This window comes from Lipotes vexillifer, unplaced genomic scaffold (genome assembly GCF_000442215.2).
Source record: "Lipotes vexillifer unplaced genomic scaffold, Lipotes_vexillifer_v1.1 scaffold1815, whole genome shotgun sequence".
Taxonomy (NCBI): Eukaryota; Metazoa; Chordata; class Mammalia; order Artiodactyla; family Lipotidae; genus Lipotes; species Lipotes vexillifer.
Window position 1 is genome coordinate 99,592 of NW_006791807.1, and position 16,817 is coordinate 116,408.

Below are 16,817 nucleotides of genomic sequence, written 5' to 3' on the forward strand. Positions count from 1 at the left end.
GGGGGGGTCGCCCTGGTCTCAGGCGCTCACCCGCCCCGAGCAGCAGCGCCAGCAGAGGAGGCAGCAGCAGCAGCAGCAAGAGCGGCACGGTGGGCTCGCGACGCTGCATGGTGGGGCGTCCAGACCAGGGTCCTCGGCACCGTGCGGCCGGGGAGGCAGCTCCTTATAACCCGCGCCCCCAGTGGCCCCCACGGGAGGAAGTGACGTCACCACCACCCGCTCCCCGCCAGATGGAGGGCAACAGCTGCGGGGCGGAGACCCGTCTGAGACCCTCAATTATTCATGGGGGCCCACTCCCTGCACCCTCCCCTCCAGCTTCCGGCCCCTGAGCTCCAGCGCGGAGGTGGGTGGGGGATTCTCTGCCCAGGTAAACAGGGTCTGATGAGCTTAAGGCCCCACTGGGAGGCGGGATCTGGGTTTGAATCCAGAGGCAGCCACTTACAGACCAACCTCAGGCGACTCCTTCCTTTCCTTGGCCCATTTTCTCCTCTGGAAAATGGGTCTCATAAATCTACTTCCTCAGAGCTGTATCTGGGCCCCACCTGAGTCCCAGCTCCTCCACTGCCAGCTGGGCAGCCCTGGGACAACTGCTTGATCTAAGACCTGTTCCTCACTTGTGAAATAGGGCTGGTGACAACCTACTCCACAGCTTGATGGGGAAGATTAAATAAGTTAATGCACATGTTAGCTTGGGCAGTGCTTGGCTACACAGGTCCGAGCTCCTTCATCCCAGTCATTTTTATTGAGCGCCCATTACATGCCCAGTCCTCTCCTAGACCCTGGTGCTACAACAATGAATGGGGCTACTGGCAAACTTCCCTGGCCTCTTGGAGCAGACATCTGAGAATGGGGAAACAGACAATACTCAAGGAAGGAGGCTGCAGTGCATCACAGCACAGCGGCATAGATGCTGAGTGCTGGGGTTTTTACTTTGGCCAGGCTGGTCAGGGAAGTCCTCTCAGAGGAGGTGACATCTGGGCTAAGGCCTGAGTGACAAAATGCAAGCAATCACACAAGATCTAGGGGAAGAGTAGCCAGGGAGCAGTCTAGCAAGTGCAGAGGCCTGAGTTGGGAATAAGTCTGAGAGTAAGAACAGCAAGGCAGGTTGGGGGGTGGCCAGAGCACAACAGGGAAAAGGCTGGTTGAAGAGGAAGGTGGGGGGCAAGTTACGTGGGGCCCCGTGGACCATGGTGACAGCTTGTCCTTTCCCCTGAGTGAGATGGAGCCACAGGAGGGCCCTGAGCAGGGAGGGATGTGACCCAGCGCAGGCGTCCACAGGGTCCCTCTGGCTTTGTGCGGGGGACAGGGAGCAGGAAGACAGCCGAGAGACTGCCGCGACTCTCCAAATGGGAGATATCAGTGGACAGGCCCAGGGAGGGGCCAGGGACGAGAGGGCAAAGGCGGGTTCTGGAAATATTTTGAAGGAGGAGCTGCCAGGGTTTGCTGAAGGACGGGATGTGGATGTGGAGAGGAGAGAACAGTCGAGGATGACTCTCAGGGCTGCGGCCTGAGGAACTGGGAGAGCAGTTCCAGGTACTGAGACAGGGGCACTTAGGGGAGGAGCGAATTCTGGCTTCACCGAGTTTGGGCTGCTTCCTGGACCCCACCCGGAGCTGGGGAATGAGGGGGGAGGTGGGACGTGAGGTGCCACTTGTCCCAGAGTCAGGGGAGAGGCCTCGGCATCCTCTCAATTCCCTCAGTGGCCCCCAAGCTACCCTCCACGTGCTCTGGGGATGCTGGACACTTCTGGCATGGTCCCTGCAGCCACAGACCCCCTGAGGATTCAGCACCTCTGAGCAATAGCCCAGCATCCCTAGCAAGTTGGCCAGGTCACCTCCCTAACTCACAGACACACAAAGGCCTTTGTTCCAACCATTTATTGGGGGACTTTCCCTTAAGCACTGAGGGCGGGAAGAAGGAAGGAGAGATGGAGGCCTTCCCCCATCCCTAGAACCTCCAAGTCCCCTTGGAGGAACCACTGCTTCCCAGCGCAGGCTGGGAGCTCCAACGACAACAGGGTCACTGACTGATCCTGAGGAAGTAGGGGCACAGGAGTGGTGGACCCTGGAGTCCAGGGGCCCAGGCAGGGAGCTGACATGAGGAAGGCAAATGTTGGGATGGCTCAGGACAACAGGTCCCAGGTGCCCAGCGACCCCCTAAGCTCCAGGAAACAGTGACAACCCTACTGGCCAACGAGGATGAGTCCTCAGCTCAAGGCAGGCTGGCCCGGGAGCCTGGGCTTCTGGGGCTGGTTGGGGCCGATGTACTGGAGAGGCACGTGGGTGGGGGTCGTGATCCGATCGGTGCTGAGGTAGGGCTGGAGGACAGGGGGCACGAGCACCGAGCCGTCCTGGGGAGAGAGCAGGCCTCAGGCCGCTGCCCTGCCAGCCCTGCAGTCTCTGCCTCCCTGCGTGAGATCCTCCCGCTGCCCCCTCACCTTTTGCTGATTGCTCTCCAGGACCGCAATGAGGAGGCGGGGGACAGCACAGGCTGTGGCGTTCACCTGGGAGAGGGGCACACTCAGACCCAGCTGCCGGCCAGCCCAGGGAGGGGCTGAGGTGGTGGGCCTGGAGCACCGGGGCACTGGGGAGGGTGGACGAGGGTGTCTGGCTCACCGTGTGGGCGAACTGCAGCTCCCCGGCCTCCGTCTGGACCATGACGTGGAGGCGGCGGCTCTGGAAGTCCGTGCAGTTGGAAGCACTGGTGACCTGGGCATGGGGGTGGGGTGGGCTGAGGCTGGGCCGTCGGTGGGGTCCTCTTTCCCACCCTGTCGCCCCGCCGGGCAGAAGGCTCACCTCGCCAAAGCAGCCTCGGCCCGGCATCCAGGCCTCGATGTCAAACTTGCGGTAGGCGGGCAGGCCCAGTTCCTGGGTGGGCATGTCCAGGACCCTGCAGCCCAGGAGAAAGACATGGCAAAGGCCAGTGGGTGAGAGGTGGTGGAGGAGGGGGGCAGGGGCAAGGGGAGGCGATGGAAGAGGAGGCAGCCAAAAGAGGGAAATGCAAGGGATAAAGGAGAGGACAGTGGCAAAGGGGAAGAGGTGGCCGAGTCTCTGGGCTGTTCACCATCGCCGTTCTTCCTTCTGTAACAGGAGCACCCTCAGGTTTTTGTAATGGGTCACCCAGATAAAAGTCCACCCTTCCCAGCTTCTCTTGAAAGCTCCGTGTGACTGACATGGTGCGAGAGGAGGTGGGGCTTGTGACGTCCAGTCACCCCCTTAAAGGGAAGGGGTGTGCCCTCACCCCCTGGAGGGTGAAGAGCCATCTTGGACCACCCAGACGAGGCAGCACCCTAGGGATGGGGAGCAACAGGAGGGAAGGGGCCTGGTCTTGACACTGGAGTGCCCTGCACAGCTTATGTGGCCATTACGATCCTATACGGGATTTTATAGACTGACAGGTAGACGGACATCCTATATATAATCGTAACACAGGCAAAAGGGGGCATAGGGACAAGAGGTGGTGAGGATTTTCAAGATGGGGGAGCACCTAGCCAGCCCTTCCCTCCCTCTTCCCTCACCCCCACCCTCTGCCACCCACCTCAGCCCCCGGCCCTTCCCCGCACCGGAAGTGCAAGCCCAGCTCTGTCAAGATCTCCATCTGAAGGGACAGGAACTCCTCCAGCAGCTGCGAGCTCTGCTCCAGCCCAGGGCCTGTCACCCCAAACATCTCCACCTGGGGCAGGGCGGGGGGGCGCAGGAGTCAGGAGGCGCTGGGCTGTTGGGCGTGGCGGGCTGGGGCGCCGGGCTGGAGCTATGCCAACCTTGGTGAAGTGATGCACTCGATACAGCCCCCGCGGCTCCTTCCCCGTGTCTGTTTCCGCCCGGTAGCAGGTACTGGAACAAACCATCCTGGGGGGAGCAGGGTAGGTGGGGTCAGGGAGAGGAGAGGGAACGTCACTGGTGGGGACAAGGTCTAAAGGGACTGGGCATCACCTGACTGGCAGGTCCCTGAAGGCCACGGAGTGGTCCATGAAATAGCCTGGGAGGAGAGGAGGACAGAATGGGTCAGCCAAGGCCACCAGCCAGCCACAGGAAACCTTTGTGAGAATTAGAAAAGGCGTCCCCTCTAGCAGACGCAACCTCAAGTCAGGCCATGTGGCCGGATCCTCGCCGCACCGCCGTGCAGTAAACGAGCTACGCAACTGTACACGTAGGCCCTGGGGTCGCTGAGGTATCCTGGGCGTGCAGCCATCACCCCCCAGGAGGCTCCTGGCTGTCACCTTTCCATCTCCTCCTGCTCTGAGGACACTGGAGGTGTCCTCACCCCACTCTTGCCCCGAGGTAGGAACTCACCTGCAAGTCCCACCTCTGCTGTCCCAGCCAGGTTGAGGTCTTCAAAGCGGGAGGGGTCGATGTTGTAAATTTGGGATGGTTTGGCATTTGGTGTCATCCCACAGCCTTCCTGGGGAGGAGGCCAGGCCACAGAGGTCAGGGGTCAGGTAACCTGGGTGGCCACCATTCTGCAGTCACAACCCCTGCTCCTCCCCTAAAAGCATCTGGAATCACCCTGAGCTCCCTGTTATGGCTTGACCCCCTCAACCCAGCCCCAGGGCAGGTTCCTCGGGGGAGACAGGCTGGTCTCTCCACCTGGAACCCTCAGAATGGGGCCTGACACACGGCTGGGCGTGGGGAACAGAGAGTCCTCACTCACAAACACAGCTCCTCGGAGAAGGTCTGGCACCGTCATGGGGGTGAAGCCCTGTGAGGGGGGACGGGAGGGGTGAGGAGCACAGCCAGGACCCCCACCAGACCCCAAGCTCAGGCCTGAAGAAAGGACGCTGCAGGGTGGGCCAATGGCTCCCCCGTGTCACTCCAAAGTCCATTTCACTTCAGAGGAAATCGAGGCAGGCCTGAGCAGTGGGCTTGGAGCTGGACCCGGGGTCCTGGGCCCCTGTCACTGGGGACCCCTCTGCTGGTGCTTCCTGGTTTCCTCACTTGGATATACCACTTAGATCTGACCATGTCCCTCCCCTGCTGAAAGCCTTCTGCGGCTCCCCGGTGCCCTCAGGAAATGTCTGAGTCCCTCGCCATGGCCAACATCCCCTGCATTCAGCCCTTGCCGAGCCCTCCAGTTTCAACGGATGCTGTATTTCCCCAACACTCCCTGTACACTGCAAGCAGGCAGTGAGGGGCAGTGGTTACAGGTGCGGCTCCACATGCTAGCTGGGAGGCCCTGGCTAGTTACTTCCTCCTCCATCTTTAAAGGGGATAATAATAGCACTCACCTCATAAAGCTGTCCTAAGAATTAAACATGTCAATAATACATGTAAAGTTCTGAAAACAGTGACTGGAGCAGAGGTCACCCCCTCCTCTCCACCCTGAGCCTTCGGAGCTCAGCTTCAATGCCACCCCCTCCAGGCAACCCTCCCATCCAGGCCCATACCCGGTGGATGAGCTTGTTGAGTGTGAAGTTGACCAGGCCGTGCTGCAGGAGGGCCCCAGCCCCGCGCAGGTAATAGGAGCGGTGGCCAGACACGTGGGACAGACGCCTGGGAGACAGATGGGCAGACAGGCGGGGGCACGTGGGCCAGGGCTGGTGGGGGAAGAGGGGGACTCAAGCACCCCGGGGCAGAGGCCCAGCTGCCAGGCAGGGGGCCAGGCATCAAACATTCATGCCGGGCAAGGCCCTGGCAGTTCCACATCCCATGCTGAGCCCAGTGAGGCGGAGCCGGCAGCCAGCTGTTGGGCTGGGAGGGCTGGGCGATGGGGGCTGGGAGGGGGGCTCACTTCTGACGGATGATGTCGAGTTTCTCAGCTATTTCCAGGTGGCCCCGGGGTTGGAAGGAGAAAGCTATATACGGATGAAAAGCAATGGGGTAAGAGGGGGAGGAGAGAGAAAGAGGATTAGAGAGAGAGCGGAATGAGAGGAGGACAGAGGGAGGGAGAGAAAAGGAGAGGAAAAGAGAGAGGGGAGGGAAAAAAAAGACAGATACATGTGTGCGTGTACACACACGCGTGTACCCGCACACACACACATACGAGGCAGGGTGAGAAATGAGAAAGCCCTGGGGCTCTACAGGCTCCAGTCGCGGTCCCAGACCCCAGGAGCCCCCGCCCCCAGCCTGGGGGCCCCTGGCCTGTGCTGTGGTGCACCTGGCTTGTCTCCAACCACATGGAGCACTCGGGCCTGGCTTTCGTCCCCGACGGGCTGCAGGGAAACAGTGGGTGTCACTGGGAAGGTGGCACTAGATGGACCCCTGGCCTCCCCCACTGCCCAGCGCAACGCTCACCACGTCTGGGTGGGTCTGGTTGGGCAGCCTCAGCGCCCGCAGGTAGAACTGCTCCTCGAGTTGGGCCTCCTTGGGGTACAGGAGCATGAGTTGCTTCCGGATCTCCCGGCCACGTGCCCGCAGACTCTGATACTGGGGGTCCTGGGAGTGGGGCAGGCAGGGTCAGCATCTTGAATTTCCTTTCAGGAACCTCCCCTCACCACCACAGGGCATGTCCACAGGGACATGACTCTGGCCTGGTCTGCTAGAACATTCCATTGCTTTGACCACAGTGACTGGCTTAAAGACAGGCACATGACCCAAGACGAACTCATGAGAATCACCCCAGGGCTGTGTCTGGAGCTGTCAGGAAAATGGTCCTCTCTGCACCAGACCCTGCCTCCCCTTGCCCCAAGGGGAGAAAGCTGGTCTGGGAATAAGAAGGAAGCAGAAGCAAATATGGGCCAGGACCTGGATCCAGCTGTACCTGAAGCCATTCTTTTTAGTTTCATGAATCAATAGAGCCTCTTGATGTTATTTTCCTTACTCCTATTTGAGTTATGTTTTCTATCACATACAATGGAGACTTCATGGCTGATAATGGGATCTTTGCTGCCCACCCCTCACCAGGGACAGGATATCAACTCCATGTAGTACCTGCTGCACTTGACTGTGGTCCTGGTTTACCTGTAGAAAAGAGAAGGAGGGGTGATCAGGCTGATGAAGTTGGGGATGGGGAGGAGGGGTGAAAGGTCAGGGCCAGGGGATCTGAATTCCTTGCTCTGCCAGTGCCTGGCTGGACCCTCTTCCACTCTGTGCCTCAGTTTCTCTGTCAGAAAAGCTGGGAGGAGGCAAGGTAACATAACAGTAATCATGCCTGCAGCTCCATTTATTGAGTGCTGCCTCATGCCTGGCCACGCGCAGAGGACTCTCATATGATCCTATTTCTTCATAACCCACTCCATGAGTTTTGCGAATCAACGTGATCCCCGTTTTGTAGATGAGAACACTGAGGCTCGGAATGGTAAAGTCTGTGAGCATGCATTTGGAGGCCTGAGACCAAGGGTCTGTGATACTCTGAACCTTCTGTGGTCCTGAGCACCAGAGGGAATCAGGCAGATCTGGGTCTGAATGTTGGGTGCCTACCAGCTGTGCGCCCTTAGGCAAATCTCTTCCCTTCTCTGAGCCTTGGTATTCTGGTCTGTGAAATGGGCTGATAACAGGAGCTCCTTAGTAGGGCTCTTGCCTGGCTTCCTGAGAAGATGAGCTAGTGCTCACTGAACATGAACTGTGATCAGTTTTGTTGTTTTCACTGGCTGCTCGCCTGCGATGCATGTAGCCCAGGGCCTGGCAAGACACAGCAGGTCACTGGGAGATGTAGTTAGGGTTGGGAGAGTGGTGAAAAGCTGCCCAAATGCCTGGGTGCCAATCCCACCTCTCCTGCTTCCTAGCTGTGAGGCACATTTTAACCTCTTGAAGTCTCGGTTTCCTCAGCTGTAGAACTGGGTTTGTATTGTTCCTGTCTCACAGAGCTGTGACGATTAAGAGTAAGGAAAGCACCTATAACAATGCCTGGCAGGCAGCGATGGCTATGTACATGTCTGCTATTATTACGATGATTGTTTTTTAGCCCTCTGTGGCAGATGCTGTTGGCTGCCTAACCCAAGACCATTTGCCCTCCTTCCGCCTTCTAGCCAGAGACCCCTGACTCAGTTCACCCTCCCCTGGGTAGCCTGCAGTTCAGGGAACGTGGGCCCAGCCAAGGTTGCCTCTTGTCATTGACTGGTGTGGCTGTGGGGTGTCTGAGCCCATGAGACATGAGGGGACTCTGCTGGATGCTTCAGGAAAGGTCTCCCTGCTCTTGGAAAAGGCACTCAAGCCACAGAAGTCCTCTTTTCTGCCTCTGGCAGAGACATGCCAGGAGATGCTGTACTATGGCAGCCACCTTGGGACCCTGAGGGGGCAACTGAGGTCAAATCAACATGGTGAAGTTGCAGGTGGAGAGAGAGGGAAGGAACCTGGGTTAGGGATGCTGGGGAGAGCTGCTAATTCATCAGTCCCAGGGATGCCTGGCCCTGGGTGGCTTGTTGTGTGACATAATGAACGTCCACATCCTTCACGTTCCATAAATTGGGTTTCCTGTTACCTGCAGCCAGAGGCATCCTCCTGCCACACCCCCCACCCACCCAGGACCCCCGTGCTCACCAGCAGGGCCCGCACTGCCTCAGCCACGGCCCCCTTCTCCTCCTCCAGGCTCCGGATCTGCTCCCGCTGCTGCCTCAGCTCCTGCCATGTCGAGATCTGGGGGTGGACACAGGAGGGAAAGATGTGAAGCGGCCACTGTCCCCTGCCCCTTCTGGCTGGAGCCTCATCCCCTCGGCCCCCCGGACCAGCAGTGGGGTGAGGCAGAGACCACTCACTGTTCCCCAGTAGCCATTCTCCCCTCCTTCCCTTCAGTACTTGGACCCCCTGATGTTTAGCCGGGCACGCAGCTGCCCAGAATTAAGACACACTCCCAGCCTCCCGGGCAGCTACATGTGTCTGTGGGCCCAAGGCTGACCAAGGGACATGAGCTGAAGAGGTAGGTCTCACTCTTGAGTTGCCTCCTTAAAGATAAGCCCCCACACTGGACCTTCTCACTCCCTTTGGACTGGACGACGGACCCTGAGGAGAGGTGAACAGGACAACCCCCTGAGGGATGCAGAGCAAGAAGATGAAAGGACCTAGGCGCTGGGGGACGTGGAGCTGAGCCGCACTTACCTCTTGACTCTCACGTGACAGCAAAACAGCCTCTGTCCTATGGGGCGGCCACAGCAGCTACACCTGCACTCACCAACCCAGGGGGGTCAGGAGGGGTGGGAGAGACCCAGCCCCCTCCAGCTCTCACTCTTTGGGCACACCTACTGCTGTGGAGTCCCTCCGTGAGCCCAGATCCCCGAGCAAAGCCCTCTGTCCTCTCTGGCTGCAGTTTTCCCTTCGTCAAAATGGTGCAAGCAACACTGTCCTACCTCCCTGGAAGAGGGAGGGGAAGCCAGAGGGGAGAGAGGGAGATCACAGGATGGTTTGCTACCCACTTGGTGGCTCCCCCTGGATGTCTCCTGGACACCTCCCAGCTCACCGTGTGCAAGAGTGACTCTGGGAAAAGTATCTCCCCCACATCTGCTCGTCCTCAGCGACAGCCCCACTAACGCCCACCCTCCACCCCAGCCCCGCAGCCAGGTACCACGTCCTGACCTTTCTGTCCTTCCTCATCTCCCCACTCCTGCCCCACCCCAGATCCCGTCATCTCCCCCCAGAAGCCCTGTGTCAGCCTCCTGGCCTTCAGGCTCACCTTCTCCAGTCCAGCCAGAGTTCTTATACAATCCTCTCCTGCCTGAGAGCACCCCGGGCCCCCAGTGCCCCCAGGAACAAACTGCATGCCTCGCTACTGCCTGCCAAGCCACACGCCATATTCCTCTCCATGCTTATGCCCTAAGGAAGTATTTTTCAAGCTTTGGAATGTGATCCGTTTGTGGGTTATAAATTTAACTTAGGGTCTCTAAACCAGCACTTTAGTAAACTGAGGTAAAATATACATAAAACTTACCTGTTTTTTTTTCCCCCCAACAAAAGGTTCACATGTTTATTATTGAGCTACACAGTGAGCAGTGGTGAGGAAAGATCAAGAAAAGAGGAGAGAGCATCAAACACAGACAGCTGTTCCAGACGCTAGTGATGTTCTGATAACATGCACCACTTCATATGTGAGGCTCCTTATGGACCCAGCTTGGTTCTTCTCTAATGTCTTCTCTTAGAGTTGTACCTGATTTTATTACCAGCTTTCATTCGAATCCACTGGGGAATGGGACGATTCTGCTTTTGTTTCTTGGCCAGGAATCGCTTGATCCTGAAAGTCTTGTGAGAAGACATGGCGAGGAGCAAATCCAGCCACCAAAACTTACCATTTGAATAATTTTTAAAGTATTTAAAAAAATTTATTTATTTTATTTATTTATTTTTGGCTGCATTGGGTCTTCATTGTTGCATGTGGGCTTGCTCTAGTTGCGGTGAGCGGGGGCTACTCTTCGTTGTGGTGTGCGGGCTTCTCATTGCGATGGCTTCTCTTGTTGTGGAGCACGGGCTCTAGGTGCACGGGCTTCAGTAGTTGTGGCTCGTGGGCTTTAGAGCGCAGGCTCAGTAGTTGTGGCTCATGGGCTCTAGAGTGCAGGCTCAGTAGTTGTGGTGCACGGTCTTAGTTGCTCCGTGGAGTGTGGGATCTTCCCAGACCAGGGCTGGAACCCATGTGTCCTGCACTGGCAGGTGGATTCTTAACCACTGTGCCACCAGGGAAGTCGTTTAACCATTTTTTAAGTGTACAGTTCGGGGAGCAGGGATAAATTGGGAGATTGGGACTGACCTATACACACTATATAAAACAGATAACTAGTAAGGACCTAATGTATAGCACAGAGAACTCCACTCAATATTCTGTAATGACCTATCTAGAAAAAAATCCAAAAAAGAGTGGATATATGTATATGTATAACTGATTCACTTTGCTGTATAGCAGAAACTAACAATATTGTAAATCAACTACTCCAATAAAAATTTTTTAAAAAGTGTACAGTTCAGTGGCATTAAGTACATTCATATCTTCGTGCTATCATCATAACTACCCATCTCTGGTACTTCTTTACATTCCCAAACTGAAACTCTGTACCCATTAAACTTTCTCCCCTCCTGCCCCTGGCAACCACCATTCTACATTCTGTCTCTGTGAATTTGCTCCAGGTGCCTCATACAACTGGATTCACACAGTATTTGCCCTTTTGTGACTGGCAAATTTCACTTAGCATAACGTCTTTAAAGTGCATCCATGTTGTAGCATGTGTCAGAATGTCCTTCCTTTTTAAGGCTGAATGTTATTCTATTGTATGTATTTACCACATTTTGTTTATCCATTTATCCATCAGTGGACCCTTGGGTTGCTTCCACCTTTTGGCTACTGTGACTAACGCAGCTATAAACATGGGCATACAAATATCTGAGTCCCTTCTTTCAGTTCTTTTTGGGTATATATCCAGAAGTGGAGTTGCTGGAACACATGGTAATTCTATGTTTAATTTTTTGAGGAACTGTCATATATCTTTTGTTTTTCTTTTTTGAAAAAATAATTAATTAATTAATTTTTAATTTATTTTTGGCTGCGTTGGGTCTTCCTTGCTGTGCACTGCACAGACTTCCTCTAAGTTGTGGCGAGCGGGGGCTACTCTTCCTTGCTGTGCATGGGCTTCTCATTGCGGTGGCTCCCCTTGTTGCAGTGCTCGGCCTCTAGGCACGTGGGCTTCAGTAGTTGTGGCTCGCTGGCTCTAGAGCACAGGCTCAGTAGTTGTGGCACACGGGATTCGTTGTTCCGCGGCATGTGGGATCTTCCCAGACCGGGGCTTGTACCCGTGTCCCCTGCATTGGCAGGCGGATTCTTAACCACTGTGCCACCAGGGAAATTCCTATTTTTTCTTTTTTAATTAACTTCTCTGAGCCTTAACTTCCCCTCTGCTAAAATAGGGGAAATAATGGTACCCACCTCATAAAGTTGTTGTGAAATTTAAATGAGACTCATCTGTATAAAGTACTTAAAATAGGATGGTAGGGAGGTCCAAGAGAGTGCTGGGAGGATTTGGGGTCCCCATCATCCTCAGCACCCCAGCAGGGTCTAGAAATACGGTGACCCTGGTTCTAGTTCCCCAGCATGCAGCATTATATAAGTGCTAGCTTTATTATTATTATTATTAATATTCACTGCCTTATTTTCAACATCTGGAACATAACAGGGGTGCTCCCTACATATCTGTTCAAAAGCACATTCATTCATTAAATAACACTATTTAAGTGCCTGCTACCTGTGGGGTAGGTGCACAACTCTACCTCTCATTCTCCAAAGGCAAGAGGCAACCCACCCACTACCGCTGATTCACACCCCCCGCCGCTGATTCACATCCCTGTCCCCCGTTTTCCTTCGTGGCCTTAGGATAAGCCTGGCATGAGGTGCTTATCCTAAGCACAGAGGACACTGGCAGACAGTAAGTTCCTAACGCGGCTGACTGGCACGTAGTTAGGTGCCAAGTACAACACGTTGGCTAAACTTGGGAAGGAACTAAAATTCCTGCGATAAGACCGCCCCCTGCTGGAGAGTTTCTTGCAAGCCCATTTCGTCCGTAAAACGAACAGCCAATAGACAAAGCGGCCCGGCCTCGCAACCACCGGCCGGCGCAAGCGCACTCACGATCGCGGGCAGATCCTCCGACCGCAGCTCCCCCTTGCGGAGCTCCAGGGCGCGCGCGGCCTCTTCCGGGTATGCGCACAGCGGCTCCATGTCCAGCTGAGGGAGCGCGCTGTAGCCCTCACGCGCGTGCTCGTACAGGAGGTTCCGGTCTTGTCTCTCCGTAGCGAAACTTCTCCTTGGGCTCTGGTTGCAAACGCAGCCTCCCCGGAGCCGCAAGCCCCGAGTAGCCACCAGAGGCCACAAGCGCCGCACTATGGACGCAGCCATCTTGGAAGGGGGACAAAGAGTCACGCACTCTTTGTCCCGCCCACTACGCGTTTAGACTAATTGCAAAGCAGCTATTCTCGGGACTAGCCAATCAGAGCCTGGAAGGGGTGAGCCCCCTCCCATGCCTCAAGAAAAAAGATCAGCGAGAACAGTTGACTGAGATTGACACTGTCGTTGCCCAATCGTCGTCTTTTCCCCGCCCCTTCAGTATACGGGAGAGGCAGAACCAGCCAATCCCTGCCGGGATAATCCCCAGACCGTGCTAGAGGCCGGATTCGGCGTGTCTGTGGACCAGGCTAGGGTCGGTAAAGTCGACAGGGTTCTCGGGTCCTCCAAACTTCCCGGGCCTCCCCTCAGTTTCTAGTTTCCTTCTGTTTGTGAGCGGGGGCGGTTGGGAGAGCCTATTCAGAGCAAGACTAAATTTACGGAGGAATTTTCTGTTAGCAGCGTTAGGGGTTGTGGTTATACAGTGAGAGGAAATTCCTTAGATTTAACCGCAAGGCTCCGAGAGCGGGATGGGGAGAATTTGGACTCTCCCCCGACTACGGCCACTTTCCCCTCCTCCTGCTTAATGAGTCTCTTATCCCCTAACACAGGGACGCTGCAGGCGGCGGGATGTCCTGGTCCGGCCTTCTCCGTGGCCTCAGCACGTCCCTAAATCATGGTAAGTGGGGGGCTTGGGCTGCAGAGACGAGGCTGCGTGAGGGTTATTTCCCCTGGGACTTGTGTCCCTCTGCCATAGCCCCGAGTTTTGGCGGAGCTGGGGTTGCAAGGGCAAGAGGTAGGAAGTAGCATTTAGGTGTCTGGTGGGTATCAGGAGTTCGGGTCAATTATTTTTTTCAGCAAATGATATTAAATACTTTCCATGGGTGAGACATCCAAGCAAGACTTTGAAGTCATTCATTCAACTGACGTTTTCTTTTCCTTTTTTTTTTTTTTTTTGGCCGAGCGACGCGGCTTGTGGGCTCTTAGTTCCCTGATTAGGGGTCAAACCTGCGCCCCTTGCACCCTTGCAGTAGAAGTGTGGAGTCTCAACCACTGGACCGCCAGGGAAGTCCCCAACTGATGTTTTTCAAGAGCCTACTACATGCCAGGCACTGAGAGGGACACTTTATTTATGAACCTAGTTTTCCCACAAACATCAAATGATTCTCCTGGGCCATGCCCTTATGAGAAATATTCCACTCAGTCACTCTGCAGACCTTTATTCACCAAGGGTCACAGGACTGGACAAGACAGATCTGTGCCCTGCTCGGGGAATCTGGGCTGGCTTGACATGCATATTTCATGGAAGCCTCTCACACACGGTGCTCAGGAGGGAGACCTGATTGTGGTGCCCACCATACAGATGAGGACACTGAGGCCCTGAGACGTGAACAGTCTTCCTCAAGGGCAGACCAGTCGGAAGAGACTTCTAGGAACGTCTCGTCCTCTCTGAGGATTGTGCTGTAACTTGAGGCATAAGGACATATGGAAATGGACTGTAGGGCCAGGACCTGCCCTGAATCTGGAGGGGAGTGTGACGTTTGGGTGTGAGAGGGCATTCGTGCTAGTGACACAGAGAGAGGATGCACCTCACAGCTCTGGCCTGGGAGCTCCAAGAGGACATGGCCCAGGGTTGTCTCAGTCACCACTGTGTCTCCATTATTGATTGGGGCCAAGGCACAGTAGGTGCTCAGTGAATGTTTGTTGAAGAGAATCCAGTTGTTTGAGTCTTTTTATGTCCTATTTCCTGTCTATGAGCACATCCTGTCATCTACCTTAGAACCATATTCCTGCCCTTTTCCCCCACCTGCCTTTCCCCTCACTGCACTGCAGCCACACTGCCCTCCTTTCTGTTGATGTGTTTGTGGACACGGGCTGAGGCTGGAGCAGGGATAACGAGGCAAGTGAGGAGATGAGGTCAGAGAAATAGCTCGCAGACCATGTGGGGCCTCGTGGTGGGGCCTCGTGGGGGAGGAATTTGGCTCTTACCCTCACTGAGATGGAGCCACAAGAGGGCTCTGAGCAGCGGAGAGATGTGATCTGACCCAGGTGTCCATGGGGTCCCTGTGGCTTCGAGTGGGGAGCAGACAGTAGAAGTCAGGAGACCTGGGAGGAGGAGGGAGGAGGACAGAAGAGTCCAGTGGGAGATGGGGGTGGACAGGACCAGGGTGGGTGCCATGGGGGAGGGAGAAAGGGATTCTGATCAGTTGTGGAGGTTCAGTTGACAGGATCTGCTCACCGGGATAGGAGAGGGTGTGATGGGAGGAGGAGGAGTGACACCTCCCAGGGGGTCGCTGTGGAGCAGCATGAATTAACGTAGGTACGACCCATAGAACAGTACAGGACACAGTGGGAGCCTGTTTGCATTTACTGTTGTTTAAACAGCATTAAAATTAATGTCTTCTTTTCAGAATAAAATGAGTTAATTCATAGAAAATGCTTAAAATAGAACCTGACACGTGGTGGTTACTCCATAAATGTTATATTACTCTCAGCCGTGAGTACCCCTAGCCGTAAACAAATGCAGCCTGGCGGAGTGCTTGGAACGTGCCGAGAACACCAGAGCGGAGTGGCCGATGCTGTCATCCGTTCGCTGGGATAATAACTGCCGTCCCCCGTCGGCCCTCCCGGTTGTGTCTCTCCAGGCCTAGCCCTGGCCCCACGGTCTTGGGCCCCGCGTCCCATGGCCACCCTGAACCAGTTGCACCGCCGGGGGCCTCCGAAGCATCCGCCTGCGAAAGTGGGCCCCACCGAGGGCCGGCCACAGCTGAAGGGCGTGGTCCTGCGCACATTCATCCGCAAGCCCAAGAAGCCCAACTCGGCCAACCGCAAATGCTGCCGCGTGCGGCTCAGCACCGGTCGGGAGGCCGTCTGCTTCATCCCCGGAGAGGGCCACAACCTGCAGGAGCACCATGTCGTGCTCGTGCAGGGCGGCCGCACGCAGGACCTGCCTGGCGTCAAGCTCACCATCGTGCGGGGCAAGTACGACTGTGGCCACGTGCAGAAGAAGAAGTGACTCCCTCCCCACGTCCCCCGGTCACGGCGGGTGGGTGATCACCACAGAGCAAAACCTTCCCCTCGGGGCCCCTGCAGTGTCCTTGGGAAGCTAGTACAACTCTAGAAGTAGCTGGTCGTGGTTCAAAGCCTGGCCGCCTCTTCCATCAGGACCACCCTTAACCCATAGTGGTCCTGGGTGTGAATCAGAAAAAAGGCGCCCCTCTCCCAACACCCTTGGTTTCCATGTTGGCACCAGGGACCTCTTCTGCTGGGACGAGACACTGTAGTGCCATCTACTGGGAAGGGTTTGCAATAAACACAGAGACACGCCCCCCCCAACCCCTTGTGGTATTTGCATGGTATTTGCCCTCTGTGTGGTCTTGGGCACCGACATCCCCTCTGGCGTCAGTTTCCTCCCGCAGAAAAAAAATAGCTCCACTTGCAGTATCGCCTTTGTTGGGTTTGGTGAAGATTAAACTGGGTGCTTTATGTGTATAACATGCAATGGCCACTCGGTTTTAAACTTTGGAGTTAGTGGGCAGCAATGAGGCCCAGTTGCCCTTCCTGCAGGCTGAGGACCTGGGCACGAAAGCCCTGCTGTCAAGCTTCCTCATCTGAAAAGTGGCAGTAATTGTAATGTTGGCCACAAAGGGGTGTTGCAAGGATTAATGGTGTGTGCTGCTCTTCTGTTATTCTCAGACTCACACACACCTGGGTTCAAATCCTGCCCCCATCTCTTCCTTGTTCTGTGACTCTGGGTATATTTGCTTCCCCCTCTGGCTTCAGTTTCCTCCCTTGGAAAATGGCACTGAGAGTGATGCTGACCTCACGCAATCATGTGCTTGGCCATGTTAGGTTTGAAAATTTGGGAGCTGAGCTTGTATCATCAGGCTTTGGAACCCAATGTCTGGTATATGTCCGGCTTCCCGTTTCCTGGCCAGGTGATGCTGGGCAGGCCTTTTAAACGCTGAGCCCGTTTCTGTCTGGACTAAATGGCAGTGATGACAGTGCCTCCGTGAGAGCTGCTGGGAGAACAGCTGAGATCGGGCACAGGAGCTGTAGGGTGAGCCCTTGTAGCCCGTCTCTGGGTTCTCGAA

At 55.6% G+C, this 16,817-nt stretch overlaps 3 protein-coding genes across 3 annotated transcripts in view; 1 reads left to right on the forward strand and 2 right to left on the reverse strand.

The window, feature by feature from the left end:
• CCER2 (coiled-coil glutamate rich protein 2) overlaps window positions 1-109 on the reverse strand; it is a 2,418-nt gene extending 2,309 nt beyond the window's left edge. The window contains exon 1 of the mRNA XM_007464681.1: window positions 31-109. Coding sequence (XP_007464743.1) covers window positions 31-109 — 79 coding nt within the window. The remainder of the gene's footprint in view (window positions 1-30) is intronic.
• Window positions 110-1,862: 1,753 nt separating this feature from the next.
• SARS2 (seryl-tRNA synthetase 2, mitochondrial) lies at window positions 1,863-12,756 on the reverse strand. The gene is made up of 16 exons (XM_007464682.1): window positions 12,472-12,756; window positions 8,415-8,510; window positions 6,867-6,896; window positions 6,231-6,371; window positions 6,094-6,148; window positions 5,728-5,791; window positions 5,384-5,489; window positions 4,651-4,698; window positions 4,293-4,401; window positions 3,933-3,978; window positions 3,761-3,848; window positions 3,563-3,672; window positions 2,796-2,889; window positions 2,616-2,708; window positions 2,438-2,503; window positions 1,863-2,350 (listed from the first exon to the last, which is right to left on the reverse strand). Exons 1-16 carry the CDS (start codon window positions 12,736-12,738, stop codon window positions 2,207-2,209), a joined length of 1,557 nt encoding a protein of 518 aa, XP_007464744.1. The 5' UTR covers window positions 12,739-12,756; the 3' UTR covers window positions 1,863-2,206.
• A 597-nt stretch (window positions 12,757-13,353) lies between these two features.
• Window positions 13,354-15,739, forward strand: MRPS12 (mitochondrial ribosomal protein S12). Its single transcript, XM_007464683.1, has 2 exons — window positions 13,354-13,402; window positions 15,369-15,739. Exons 1-2 carry the CDS (start codon window positions 13,354-13,356, stop codon window positions 15,737-15,739), a joined length of 420 nt encoding a protein of 139 aa, XP_007464745.1.
• The last annotated feature ends 1,078 nt before the right edge of the window (window positions 15,740-16,817 follow it).